Genomic DNA, 13,664 nt, shown 5'->3' with positions numbered 1-13,664 from the left:
AAAAAAAACCCTAATATCTAATACAATAAATGTTTCTTACTTTTATTTCGCCTCTTGGCTTGGAATGCGTAAACCTCGCACCCCTAGTTAACTGAAGGAATATATCATGTGAATCCATATCTAAAAATATTTCGTTTTACTCCTTTGATAAATATATTTGCCGGAATATGCGCGCCTACAATTTTTTTTACCTATTTAGTTAAATTTATCAATTAAATCCACGAATAGTGGTGAAACGATTCCAGTAAATAAAAGTATATACTCGATAGTTTTCGATCGTTACCAAGTAATTTTGACATCGATACTTTTGAACCAAGTACTGACTAGGTATCGAAAAACAAATACTCGTATCGAAACCCGATACTAAAGCAAATTTGGCTTCGGCAATTTTTCCTCCATATTTAATCCGAATATGGAGCGACAAAGTCCATATAGTGCAAATAATACACGCTCCAATCATAATGCAATAATACAAGGTGTTATTGGCTAGCAGCTTCTCGCTCTAATTCCGCCATATTTGCTGCGTTTCTTTATACCTTCCAGATAATCCCATTTCACAGCCGGAATAAACAGAATGCGTTTGAAATATACGTTAATATCATCAGGAACGTTCTAAAGAATAAGTAAACAAACGAGTTTATTCCAAACATTCAGAATGAATAAAGAAATGCAGCCAAAAAAGCAAATTTGGTTTAAAAAAAAATATGAAATTTTGGCTGCGCTTCTTTATACATTCTGGATAATCCCATTTCACAGCCGGAATAAACAGACTGCGTTTGAAATATAAGTCAACATATCATCAGGAACGTTCTAAAGAATAAATAAACAAAAAAGTTTATTCCAAACGTTCAGAATGAATAAAGAAATGCAGCCTTTATGTTTTTTTCCTCAAACGGGATTAACTTCCTCCCGTTTTTCTTCTTATTCTACTGAGCTAAGGCAGTATCAAATCGAGCTGTCACAACTGATAACACCTTGTATTATTGCATCATGCGCTCAAATTGCTTCACCAAAGTCGATGTAATGCGACGTATACACGGCCCAACTGTTCGAGTGGAAGAGTGGATGAATGTTAAGTAAAGACGTTCCAACGTGAAATTAAGCTAACTGGGTAACTCTACGGGTTTGACGCGCGTTAGCTCGTGAAGGCCTTGAACAAAATGCAAGGAAATACATATGCGGAAAAGACTAGCGGAAAATACAAAATGTAGTGTGAGCCTAGCTCTGTTATTAAAGAATATAATCAAAGAAGAAAAATAGTAGGGTACAAAGAGTTGAATAAAAAAAAATCTTGGAAAAAACTGAAATATTCCAGAAAATTTAAACACCATCTTTGCATTTAGTCTGGAGAAAAGTAGATGTCAAATAGAATAATTACTCCAGTTTCCAGTATCTAGATACTAGAAAATCTTTAATTTTTAAATGATTTTAAGAATTTCTTTTAGTAAAATTCATCCGCATCATTTTGTTTCTGCACTCTTCACACTTCCTATTGTATGTGGAATTCTACCAGGTGAAGTAATAAGGACTCATTTTTACAACTATCATATTTAAATCTTTGGCTCATAATTTTTAAAAGCCTATATTCGTGGGAAGTACAATAAAAGAAGGCTTTTCCTCATAAATATTTTATGAGCATATTTTTCCTTAAACCAGATTAACTTTCTTGCAATTTTTTCCAATGAATTATCTGTCAAATACCATTCATCATTAAACATATAGGCCCCTATTATGAGTTGCATTCGATTTTCGACTGTGGTCGAAAGTGCTGAGCGAACGAATTTTCATTTGGTATTATGGCGCTCATTCGATGAAGAATAGCGCTATTGTGAATTTCGCTCGTTTAGGTTGTTCACAATAGTATATTTTTCACCGCTGAGAAGCTTTGTTTACAAATCGAGCAAACTAAATAGTGTGCTTATACATATTTATGCAAATTTGTTCTAATTAAAATGAAGTAAAAAAGAAAGCAATTTTATAAAAACGTGGTAAAATGAGTACAACGAGTTCTGGTTCAACGATTCGTCAGAGGATGAGAGCTTAGTAAACTGGCCAGGAGTAGCAAATGCTCTCTTAAACATTTAAGTGTATTAATCTTTCGAATATATTTTTATATACAATATATTTAAGAAATTTGTCTACAGATTCATTAAAAAGTTCCGACCATCTAAAGAGGCGTTTGTGAGCCAAATCTATTTAAAATATTTTAAAACTATCAACAGCGCTACGATTTTGTTCTCAGAGATCGTGCCAACAGAGCATTGGGATTTTCTTTCACAAGTAAAACCAGCCTTTCGAGCTTGTGTTTAGTATTCACGATGTTAGAACTGCATGAAATTAATAAAAATTGTTTAAAATTAGTGTCTAGCCGCCAAAATGTAAGAAAACATATACAAAATCATACATTTTTCACAATTTTCTAACACTTCGCTACACCATCGAAAGCAAAATTCTGTTCGACAGAAAATTCGATACTCAACGAAAATTTCGACACGCTTGCATAGCTCATAATACGAATTTCACTTTCGATCTTCGATCTTCGATAGCCAGCGAAGATCGAAAATCGAATGCAGCTCATAATAAGGGCCATAGTTTTGATTTTAGGATTCCTAAATTTGTGTCATAAAATAAAAAAAAAATACTTATTAAGTTCATAAGAAATACCTTCATAGCCAAAAGTATCGATATATGTAAGTAGGTATCGATACTTGAGATCCGATATTTTTCATCCCTATCCATGAAACATTCTCCAGCACGTGCTGCAGAAAAAAAAAAGTTGCACTCTCAGCCAGGGTTGCCACTTTCATAAAGAATAATGGGGTGGTAAAAAGGCAAATTTTTTCTCATTTTGTTAGATTTTTATAAAAGTGTTTTGTTTGAAAAAAACTAATACAAGTTTAGTTCCCGCTATAATAGAAACATAGGGAGGTAGAACCGCTGAGAAACACTTTTAGCATTTTTGACGTTTTCAAGCATTTTAATTTTAACATTTTCTCACAAACTCATACACTATTCTCATTTCCAATCTCAAACAACACAAATTTCGAGCAATTTCATTTTTTTATTTTTAGTTTTATATGATTGTAAATGCTGGCAAAATAAAAAATAAAAAAAATCCTGGCTGAAGAATTGAGAAAACGGTTCTACCTTACTATGTGTATCATGGTTACCGCTTTATTTTTCATAGTTATATTTATATTATAAATGTCTTTTCAAAAGTGTAGTCTACTTAATCGCTTTAATTTTTGAACGCTTTAATGCACTTTTTCTATAAATGTACATAGGATATCTATGTATATCGATAAAAGGCGAACATATCGTGCTCAATTCAAAAATCATTTTACTGGAATCCTGAGGAGCTTTTGATTACTTAAACATTTTAAATGATTCTTTGAATAAAAGAAAAAATGGACAGGTATGTAGTTACACACTATGATTGTTCGTTGTAAAATAGCATACCAAAAATTGCTCTGAAAATTCAAAGTAAAAAGTTCGAGACTTAGACGAAATGTTTATGAATTTTTCTAAATGTTGTAAATATGTGTATTTTTAAGGGTTTGGTTGAAGTGCAACCAATATTCTTATAAAAAAATACCAAAAAAAATGTACTTAAAAAACATTGTGAATATTAAAAAAATTCATAGCGCATTTTTGAGTCACTGTATTTATCTATAATAACTTCAGTTGAAGTTTTTTTAAATGATGAAGTTTCGTAGTCGCCTTTACTTTCATCACTTTCAAATTTGAGATATTTTTTAGAAGTGGATGGCAGATTTTATTTCGTCACTGGCAACTCTGCTTTCTGCTGATTTATCCAGGGCTGCATTGGTAATTATAATGAGGGTGTTCACCATGATCCCAAGAATGATAGAATACAAGATTGCGCCGTCCTGGGCGTTGACTTTTGTGAACCACAAGTAAATAAAGAATGGAGCGATAAGAAGAACGTGTTTTAATTTTGCTAAATGTGAAAATATTGCATTTTTCACCTAATCTATTAGAGAACAGTGAACATATTAGTGCACTCCATTGCTTTGCAATTAAGGCTGCTGCAGAAAACTGCAGAACGCTTCTTGCATCTTGACGGCTGTCGCAATTTAACACACAGCACTTCATTGTATTAGTTTTTACGCAGTCCTCAACTCAAAAATCACTCACAAATTGCAAATTAACACAATTTAAACTGATTTTTCACTTATAATTAAAATTTCTCTTTCGCTGATTTGTAAACAAAGGTTTATTTACAAGTTACCACAACTGTCAGAATAGGCAAAACCAAAGTAGCGGTACCACTGACGGCGCCACCTTTGTTCGCTGCATCGTGCCATGATCCTACTACACAAGATATGAAAAGATGAAGCAAAAGAAAAAAGTAATTTTCTGTCTGACGTTTGCTATTTCGGCGCCATGTTGTTTTCTTTGAAATGGACCATAAGTAAACAAAGAATATGAGGAGGAAGTATAAGGAAAAATATTAAAGCAATTTTTGAGCGCATGTTTGTGCTAACCAATTTATTATTTTTATACATATGTTTGCAACCGATTACCGCGCACTTCATTTCAATTATATTTAAACAGAAATTTTTTTGAAAAATTGCTTTAAAATCGCTGAGATAAACCAAATCCAAAATAAAAAGAATTAAATGAAAACAACAAAACAGAAACAGCAAACTTCAAAATTACGAAAGTCACATACTTTTTTCTCAAACGCTATTGCAAATGGCTGCTTGTCAACCGTCAGATCTATTTTAATTGGTTCATGGGTATTCACAAGGTATTGTAAACTTTCGTATAGTTTAGAAATGGGCATGGGAACAAGGCATATTAAATAGGTAATAGCCAAGACGCATCAATACAAGGTGGTGTTGATTGATAAGCTGATTGGATATTTTTGTCCCTACACTAGTACAGGAGAATATCATCCAAGACGAAATGGCGTAACTCTAGGATGTCAACAAAACGAATTGGCGAAAATGATCTCCTATTTTCAAATTTAGTTTTGCAAGTGCAAGTTTCAACCGCCTAAAAAATCGCGTTGATTTTTGGGAGTTTTTGTTGGAGGCTGCTTTTGCGGTATTTTTTTTTTAAATAACAAGTGAAATTTACAAAAACTGGTGCTGATTTTTTGAAATTTTGTTGCTTACGGTCTCCCGCATTTTATTTCATAAGAAATTCAGCCTGTATGGGAAAAAGTACAAAAATCCGACAAAAAAAAAAAATTCAAAAATCAACGCGCTTTTGTAGGTGGTTGAACTTTACTATGTAGATTAAAATTGTATGTTGTAGTAAAGATTCAGATTAAAAATTAAAATTTTGATGAAAGTTTGTCGAATTTTCCTAAACTTTGTACAAAATGTGAAACTGTTTTGGTCAAAGCATGGAAAGCATTTTTACAAAAAAATAACAAAAAAAAAATTTGTTCGAAAAACAATATCAAAAAACAAATCAACACGTGGTCACTTGTTTGTGTCACTGTATATATTTCTGTTGGACGGCAAAAAATGGTACATTTTATTTATTTTTTGGCCTTTTACTTGTATATTGTACACAAAATTTTGATGAAGTGGCAACCGTGCTCCAATTATACCCGACCAATGCCATACATGTACATGGTTGGGCCGAAAATGCCTCCTAAATGTATGCTTTAATACAGAAGTTTAGTACTAATTAGATGTATGTATTAGGGATTGCCAATCGCGGGATCCCGGTGATTGTTACAATTAAAATATAGGATAGAACAAAGAACTCCTTTTTGCCGCATAATACTTTAGCAAATATAAATATGCGGATTTTTGAAATATTAAAAAGTTGAGGCACAGTTATATTTAAAGCCCAATTTATGATGTACCTTTTTAAAAATTTATTGATTAACTTTTATATATCTTATTAGAATTGAGTTGGAATTTTAGAGTTATGTGAAAATTGTAAACAAATGTTATGTGTAAAAATGTGGTATATTTAAAGCCTTGGGTGGTAGATGTGGTAGAAACCTAAATTTTTTAAAATATGTGGTAGATCTACCACATATGTGGTAGAGGTTCGCACGCTGTTTGTAAGTCAAATATTAGTGGAATTGTAATCATAGTCAACTTATGTACAGTAGTCGAAAAATTGTAGCCGCACCAAATTTTGACAAGTTTCAAATTATTATTTTTGTTGTTATTTAATTTTGGTTAGTTTTTTATAGTTCATTCTTTAACAACAGCCGTATAAATACAAGTTTAAAGGCAGTGTCACACGATTGGGTATTTGCCGAAATTTGGTGCAAATCGTATCCCAATTGTGTGAATACCCAAATATTTTTCTTTATCCCAATCACAAAAAATAATTTGTTGAAATTTTTCAATAGTAGATTGCTGTATTGTACCATTCTATTAACTACAAAAAAAAAAACGAATGGCACTGCCTAATAAAAAAGAATTCAACAAATTTTCGTAAAAATTTCGAGTTTTTTTTTTAGATTCTGAGTATGCAGTTTTGTAGATCATGGAAAAGATCCGTGAGAATAAGCTCGACACACACCTTCTATTTGTCTATTCAAAGCCGCTTTCGACATCACGAAAAGAAGTTGTCTTTATGCCACGATGTCTTAATTTCGTATTGCCGCGAAACTGATATGGCAGTGTAAAATAACGTCGAGCAATACCACCAGCCCCGTCAGAATTGGGAAAGACATCCAGCCGTTTCATACCAAACAAGGTTCCAGACAAGGTGACTCCCTTTCGAGTGATATCTTTAACATGATGTTGAAGAAGATAATAAGAGCTAAGGTAAACACAAGGCCTACGTCTATTCTGCCTACTCGGAATTCGATAGAGAAGCAAATCGGGAGGGTCTGGAGATAAACAAGGACAAAACGAAGTATTAGCTGTCATGCCACAAATAGCCAGATCATAAGCGTCTTGGCACCAACCTGATTGTTGACAGTTACAAGTTTAAAAAAGTAGAGGACTTCGTTTATTTAAGAATCAGCATTAACACCGATAATAATTTCAGCGGAGAATCACTCTTGCCAACAAGTGCTACTTTGGACTGAGTAGGCAATTGAGTAAAATCCTCTCGTCGTGCAAAAATCACACGCGGACGCATGAAAAAAGAAAACATCTGATGAGGCGGGTCTTGGATTTTTCGAGAGAAATATTCTGTGAAAGATTTATGAGCCTTTACACATTGGCGGCGTAGCTCAAACGATGGAACGTGAGCTGTATGAGCTTTAAAACGACATGGACATGGTGCAGCGAACCAAAATACAACGGCTACGCTGACTTGGTTATGTCGAGCGAATGGACAGAAACGCTCCAGCTCTCAAAGTATTCAACGCAGGTCTCGATGGTGGTAGAGAGAAAGAGGAAAGCCCAAACTGCGATGGAAGGACCAAGCAGATAAGGACTTCTCTTCGAATGGTGGTAACCCTATTTAAATTTTTTTCTTTATTAAATTTTTTTATACATTCTCAGTGAACTAGTATTATTGTGGCTTATTTAAATTTAATTTAATTTTAATTTTTTTTAATGATATTTCAGGCATCTGGCAACACCATTTTCCCAAATTTTTCTTACAAACTTTCTACATACAGAAATAAACAAAATGAAGTAAGCAGATCCGTTAAGCCGCTATTGAGTTTATCAATAACACACGATATACAATTCATTTTTCTATATAAAACATACAGCAAGACTATCTCCAGCGAAATTATGTTCATTTAAACTTACTAATCGTTTACTTTTTGTTTTGCGACTTTAAAGTTCTACATTACGAACGGATTCAAACCCCATTTGTTCACTTGCTAATGGATTCTCCTGAGCTTCATTACGCAATTTCTCTAGTTCCAACTCCAGTTTTTTTACTTGTAATAACATTAGTGAACATTCTATGTCGAGTTTTGCCGCATGCTTTGTGAAATATGTAGTTTTCGCGCGCATAAGTTGTATTTCTATGCGGGTTTTTAAATCTTCCAATTTTCGGTTTCGTGATCTTCGGTGGTTGGCCATTTTCGGAGATTTGGGCTCAAAAATATCTTGGTTGTTTATTTCCTCATTTATGAAAGAACTTTCTGTTAAATAACCGTCCACAAACTGTAAATGAGCGGAAATTATTACATACAATCAGGTTGAACAACAAACTAGGTACCTCAATTTGTTTCTCGTAAATACTGTTCATGTCTTCGTCGATTGCGGGTGATGGATTATTGCTTGCTGGGGGACTAGATGAAGCTACTTTCCCGTCAATTTTCAGTGGTTTCTGGAATAATAAAAATCTATATTTGTATACCAATTCTCGGTGGCATCGTAAAACTACTGAATACTTTTGTTTGATGATATATTTGTTCGCAAAGAAAATTTATAACCAAACGGTATATCCATACGGTCTATACACATGGCCCTAACCAACACTTTTTTCGAAACTGCGTTTTTACAGATTTTGGTAGGATGTATAAACTACATCTTCAATAAAAAATTTTAAGTATTCGCACCAAAAACAACGGAGTTACCATGCCACTTTTTAAAAAGGCCTACATGTTTTTGATACTCCCCATTAAACACCAAAAAAATATTTCTCCAACCTTGGAGAAATTCATAGTTCTCAAGTTGATATCCAACATCATTCTCCAACTCATCTCTGACCCACGCGCAGCTACGTAAAAAGTGATAGAGATACGAATTTTTTTAATTATCAAGTGAAAAACTAAAGCTATATAAGGGGGAAAACTGCCAACGAAAAGTAAATAATCTCCAAAGTATCCTCAAATATTCTTGAAAGAAAATAAAACGCGAAGTGAATCAAGTGGCAAAATTACTGTCGGACTGTATACTGTGAAGTGAATTATTGTAATACGATATTGATTAACTACATAATACAAAAGGAGTAATAAAATGAAAAATTAATATTTAAATTCATCTATGCATGTATGGTGTTTCAATCAAAAAGGTATTAGGTATTTTACTATTTCAATTTCAGTATTTCAATGATATGTTTGAGACCAACTGGAGAATTACATTAGAGTTCAAGTTGAGAACTAGCATTTTATCAACTTGAGAAACAGTCCTTTTTTCATACAAAGAAAAATGCCCTTTTTGTTGAGAACGCTATGATCCTCCTCTTGAGATACTGTTGAGAAACAGCGTTGGAGATTTGAGAAATTCCTTAGTTCTCAACTTAACCTCAATTTGAGCTCAAACCTAAATGTTTATTGGGTATTTTTATAATGTTTTTTGCTTCTCCTGTAAAATAAAAAAATGTTGGTTAGGGTCTTTGTGAATTAAGGTACATATGTATGCACTTATTTACGGGCAAACCAATTATTTTTCCGACTACACCTTTCCCCAACAGTATTTCAGAAAAACACAAATGTCTTTCAGAAAAGGCCAAATGAATTTCAGAAAAGGGCAAATGTATTTCAGAAAAGCTCAAATGTATTTCAGAAAAGGTCAAATGTATATCAGAAAAAGACAAATGAAAGTAAGAAAAACACAATTGTATTTCAGAAAAGTTCAATGATTTTCAGAAAAACGCAAATGTATTTCAGAAAAATATTTTTAGAATACCGTTATGCTTCTCTGAAATACATTTCCGTTTTTCTGAAAATCATTTGAACTTTTCTGAAATACAATTGTGTTTTTCTGAGTTTCATTTGGCCTTTTCTGAAATACATTTGGCCCTTTCTGAAATACATTTGAGCTTTTCTGAAATGTATTTGAGCCACGCCCCCTTGTCGTATCCCAATTTTTTTCACCCTATTATAGGCCCAGGTGTCATGGCAATACTCTGTCAAAATTTTGTTCGATTCTGTCCGTCCGTTTAGACTGCAACCTGGCACATACATACTAGGGATGTTGCGAATGTGGAATTTTAGACACCCGCAGATGCGAATGTATTTTTAAGAAATAATTTAGTTGGTTTAAGTAAATAAAACACGGAAAGGTTAATAATTTTTAATAATCTGCCTTATCCTGAGTTTTGCCCGAAAAAAAAAATTCTCCCGAAAATTTGTATTCCGCCCATAGTAAATATGTACATGAAAACCAGAAGTGAAAAGTGAACCGGTTCGGAGAAAATTAAACTCATGATAAGACTGAATGTTTTTTTAGTAGTTGAATTTAAAAATTGGAACATTATACTTAATAAAAACCTTTTGCAGGGTCGTAAATCAAACCTGCGCCATTATATAACTACTCGCTCGAGGCGACAAACTTGAAAAACTTGAAACTTGGCAAAGTTGTAAATTCTTTTCGATTGACTCTGCACTAGTTGAGAGGACTTTCAGTTTGTTTCGCTGAGGGAGAGCGGGAGACCAGGTTTAGAGTTGTGGTCGAGTTAAAGTAGTAGAGGAGGTAGGGATTACCTTTGCGAGTGGTTATGTATCGAGCTCAATGAGCCCGTATGGTGTATAGGTGCACATCAAGGCAACCACGCACTCCATATGCCTGCTATGCGAGAGAGAGAGTGAGATATGCGGGCAGGCTGATGAAGCGGTAGCGCAATATGTGAAGAGATATTTGAGAATTGCATAAAAAATGCATACCCAATTAAGAACCAGCGAATTACTTTTAAACACAAGTGCGTTTGTTTGTTCGCTCACTTGGTTTATACGGGAAATGCAATATAAAAGCGTGCGGATGTTCGATGTTTATTGTTTATGCGGGAAATGCATAAGTCGCTTAAACACAGTTATATCTATTTATTTTTATTGCGGTGCAATACTTACTTTTTGAGAATTTCATCTGGGCTGAAAATGTCCTGACTTTCATCTTCACAATCTAGCATCATGGCACAATCGTTGTTTAAACACCGTTTTGTTTTCGAAAGAATTCTTCATTCTCATTCTTTTGGTTGTTTCGGAATTTGTCACGTCATCAGCTTTTTTCGATTTTAGTTTTTGTAACTCATTTTTAATGCTTTCTTCTGTGACTGGCTAGATATACGGGACCGAAAATAACAGTTATTTTTTCCGAGTTAAATTTGGCCTACTATTTTTTATTCCGAAATAAACGTCCCATCCGGATAATAAAGAAACCGCTTATACTAATTTAATAAGTTTGGTATCATATGAAATAGGACTGAAATAGCTTTTAAACAGAAGTAACAAATGAAGTTTACCACCTCTATTTATATTTTTTTATAACTTAATACTAAAGAAATTTATGTAAATACATATCTGACCCAATGTTTGTTCTATGGTAATTAATTAACATTTTTTATTGAAATATTTTTCAATGTCTAGCTTTCCTCTTTTAGACAATTCAGTTTTAAAGCTATTTAAGTCCTCTTTCATTGGATACCAAACTTGTTTAATTTGGATAAGCGGTTTGTTTATTATCCGGAAAGTACTTTTATTTCGGAATAAAAAATATCTAGCCAAGTTTAACTGGTAAAAAAATAACTGTAATTTTCGGTCCCTTCAATATTCGCATTCGCAAAAGATCCGCATTGATTTTTGCAAATGCGAAAGCGAATGCGAATGTTAAAATTAATGCGGAAGCTCCGCGGTTGCGAATGCGAATGCGAATATTCGCAACAACCCTGATACATAGATAGATTCAAAATTTTATAGTGGCGTATTTATATATAGCTACCTTCAATATACCGTTTTTGCTGCAAACCCTACTCAAAGGACCTCTGGTGTCATCTAATCGATCCTTGATCAAGGTAAATTTTTGTATGGACACTTTTTTCAACAAATCTAAGCATCTGAAGCAATGAAATATTTTTTTTATTCATGAAATGAGGCTGTAAAATTCAATCAATGTAATTTGTATTGGTAGAGGATGGCCAGTCAGCTGTGGTTAGACATAATGCAGCCGCCCCTGCAGCCTGAATTCTTAATCGCAGTAAACTTTTGTAATGAAATTTTCTGACCGATTTTTTTTCGAAAGTACTAATTAAAAAAAAAAAAGAGCACAAGACGAATTCTTATAAGGTGGATATTAAGTCGCCTTGCAGAGCACTGTTACAAGATGGCAACGAATTTAATATTTTCCGAATCTTCAACCAAACGCAAAGCATGATGGGCGACAATTTTAACTAATTAATTTTTTTTCTCCCCTTTTTCGGTGGTTCGCTACTTTGTTTGATAATTAGTAATTTCCCGTTTATTCACCTGCAACAGCTGTTCCGCCTGCAATTGCTGCTCACTTTGCGGTGATTGATCGTCCGGCTCTAATTGCTCCTCTGGTGTGTATCCTTCGCCGTTACCATTAAGAGTCGCATCATGCAAGCGAATGATAGAATGTCGAAGTTTCATATGGCGGCTTAAATTTCCTATGGACCCGCCGTTGAAACTTATTTGCTTTGAACAATGCTTGCACATAGCACGCTTCGAGCCAGAATTCTCGAAATGACTCCATATCAAACTCCTTTTTGCAGGCATCTGAAAATATGCAAACTACTAATTTTAAAACTATTAATAAAAGGAATATTGTGTCTAAAAATACTTGCTATAACTCCAGGCACACCAAAGCTTAGTTTTTAGGGCAATGGAAGAAATGGTGCATAATAAGAGTGTTCAACCACTACATATTAAGCCTCTTCCAGGTACTTCACGATTTGCAGTAATTTACAGGATTCTCTTCCCATCCCACGACATTTTAAATACATATGGTTTATTAATGACGAAAACAGCATTTCCTGTAAATCCTGTAAAACCTGCAGATCTTGAAGTACTTGCAACAGGCTTTTGTATAGAAAGAAGGTATATATGTATAAGCAGTGGCGTAGCCAGGATTTGGCTTTGAGGGGGGATGAAAAAAATTTTCCATCTATAGCTTAAATCTGTTACACACAATGGCTAGAGGCGTCGCCTGAGTGCATTCTTTCATATATTTATGTATGTGCCAGTTTTACCGTTATATATTTTTTATCTACTCGTTCAATCCATGGGGTCGTCATGCTTTATTTAAATTTAAAAAATTAAATTACTATACCGTTTTAAAAATCTGAAAATTCACTGCGGGAAATTTTTTTATTCTCTTTTTATCTTCGCCTTCTCGTTTTTGCCTTTATAAGTTTTGAGAAAAGGTTTTGAACGAACCATTATCACTTTGAAATAATATTTTCGATACTAAATTTTATTAAAACTAAATATTGAAATCAGCTTCATATAGAAACAGTGTCATCGTTAATTAAGAAAGAGCTGTTCTTAAATATCATAACTTTACGATACTCACATATTGGGCCTTATGCATAAAAAGTGAGCTTAAGCTCAGACTCAATTTTTGCACTGAAAGGGTGAGCTCAAGCTCAAGAATTTGTACTGAAAAACGAGTCGGAGCTTAAGCTCACTTTTTATGCATGAGGCCCATTGACTCGATTTGACTATTTATTTTATTATATTTTAATTTGAATTATTTGTTTATAAAAATATAGTTTATTCCTTAACAAACACTAAATGAAAATAAGTTTAATCTTTGAACAAAATTAAAAAAAAAATCGACAAGCTTTCGTAAAAATTAAGAACTTTCTATTTAAATTTTATCTCTTAATATTTTGCAGTTTTTTAGCTCATTCAATTTTAGTGTAATAAAGTGCAAATTTAAAGTAGCTGTGATTTACAGTTGATGTATGGCATATTTTTGACGATGTCGGTAATTTTCTTCCATATTATCTAAGTATGTTCGACGATTTTTTTAATGAAGAAAATGAGCAACGCCTTCATCAAAAAAAAAAAA

At 33.4% G+C, this 13,664-nt stretch overlaps 2 protein-coding genes across 4 annotated transcripts in view; both read right to left on the bottom strand.

Annotated features, from left to right (window-relative positions):
- Window positions 1-280, bottom strand: part of LOC118733825 (probable ATP-dependent RNA helicase DDX52) — a 10,871-nt gene extending 10,591 nt beyond the window's left edge. The window contains exons 1-2 of the mRNA XM_036463408.1: window positions 192-280; window positions 41-120 (exon numbers count right to left, since the gene is read on the bottom strand). Coding sequence (XP_036319301.1) covers window positions 41-118 — 78 coding nt within the window. The 5' untranslated portion in view covers window positions 119-120; window positions 192-280. The remainder of the gene's footprint in view (window positions 1-40; window positions 121-191) is intronic.
- Window positions 281-7,517: 7,237 nt separating this feature from the next.
- The window catches only part of LOC118733822, a 26,649-nt gene continuing 20,502 nt past the window's right edge, over window positions 7,518-13,664 (bottom strand). For 2 of the 3 annotated variants that reach the window (XM_036463402.1, XM_036463403.1), the window contains 3 exons: window positions 12,086-12,367; window positions 8,131-8,241; window positions 7,518-8,075 (listed from right to left, as the gene is read on the bottom strand). In XM_036463402.1, coding sequence (XP_036319295.1) covers window positions 7,740-8,075; window positions 8,131-8,241; window positions 12,086-12,367 — 729 coding nt within the window. In that variant the 3' untranslated portion in view covers window positions 7,518-7,739. The remainder of the gene's footprint in view (window positions 8,076-8,130; window positions 8,242-12,085; window positions 12,368-13,664) is intronic. The other variant, XM_036463404.1, reaches the window with a different exon arrangement.

This window comes from Rhagoletis pomonella, unplaced genomic scaffold (assembly GCF_013731165.1).
Source record: "Rhagoletis pomonella isolate Grant_MI unplaced genomic scaffold, Rhpom_1.0 Rhpom_scaffold_00002, whole genome shotgun sequence".
Taxonomy (NCBI): domain Eukaryota; kingdom Metazoa; phylum Arthropoda; class Insecta; order Diptera; family Tephritidae; genus Rhagoletis; species Rhagoletis pomonella.
Note: the sequence above shows the minus strand (reverse complement) of the source record. Positions and strands in the feature narration are given on the sequence as shown.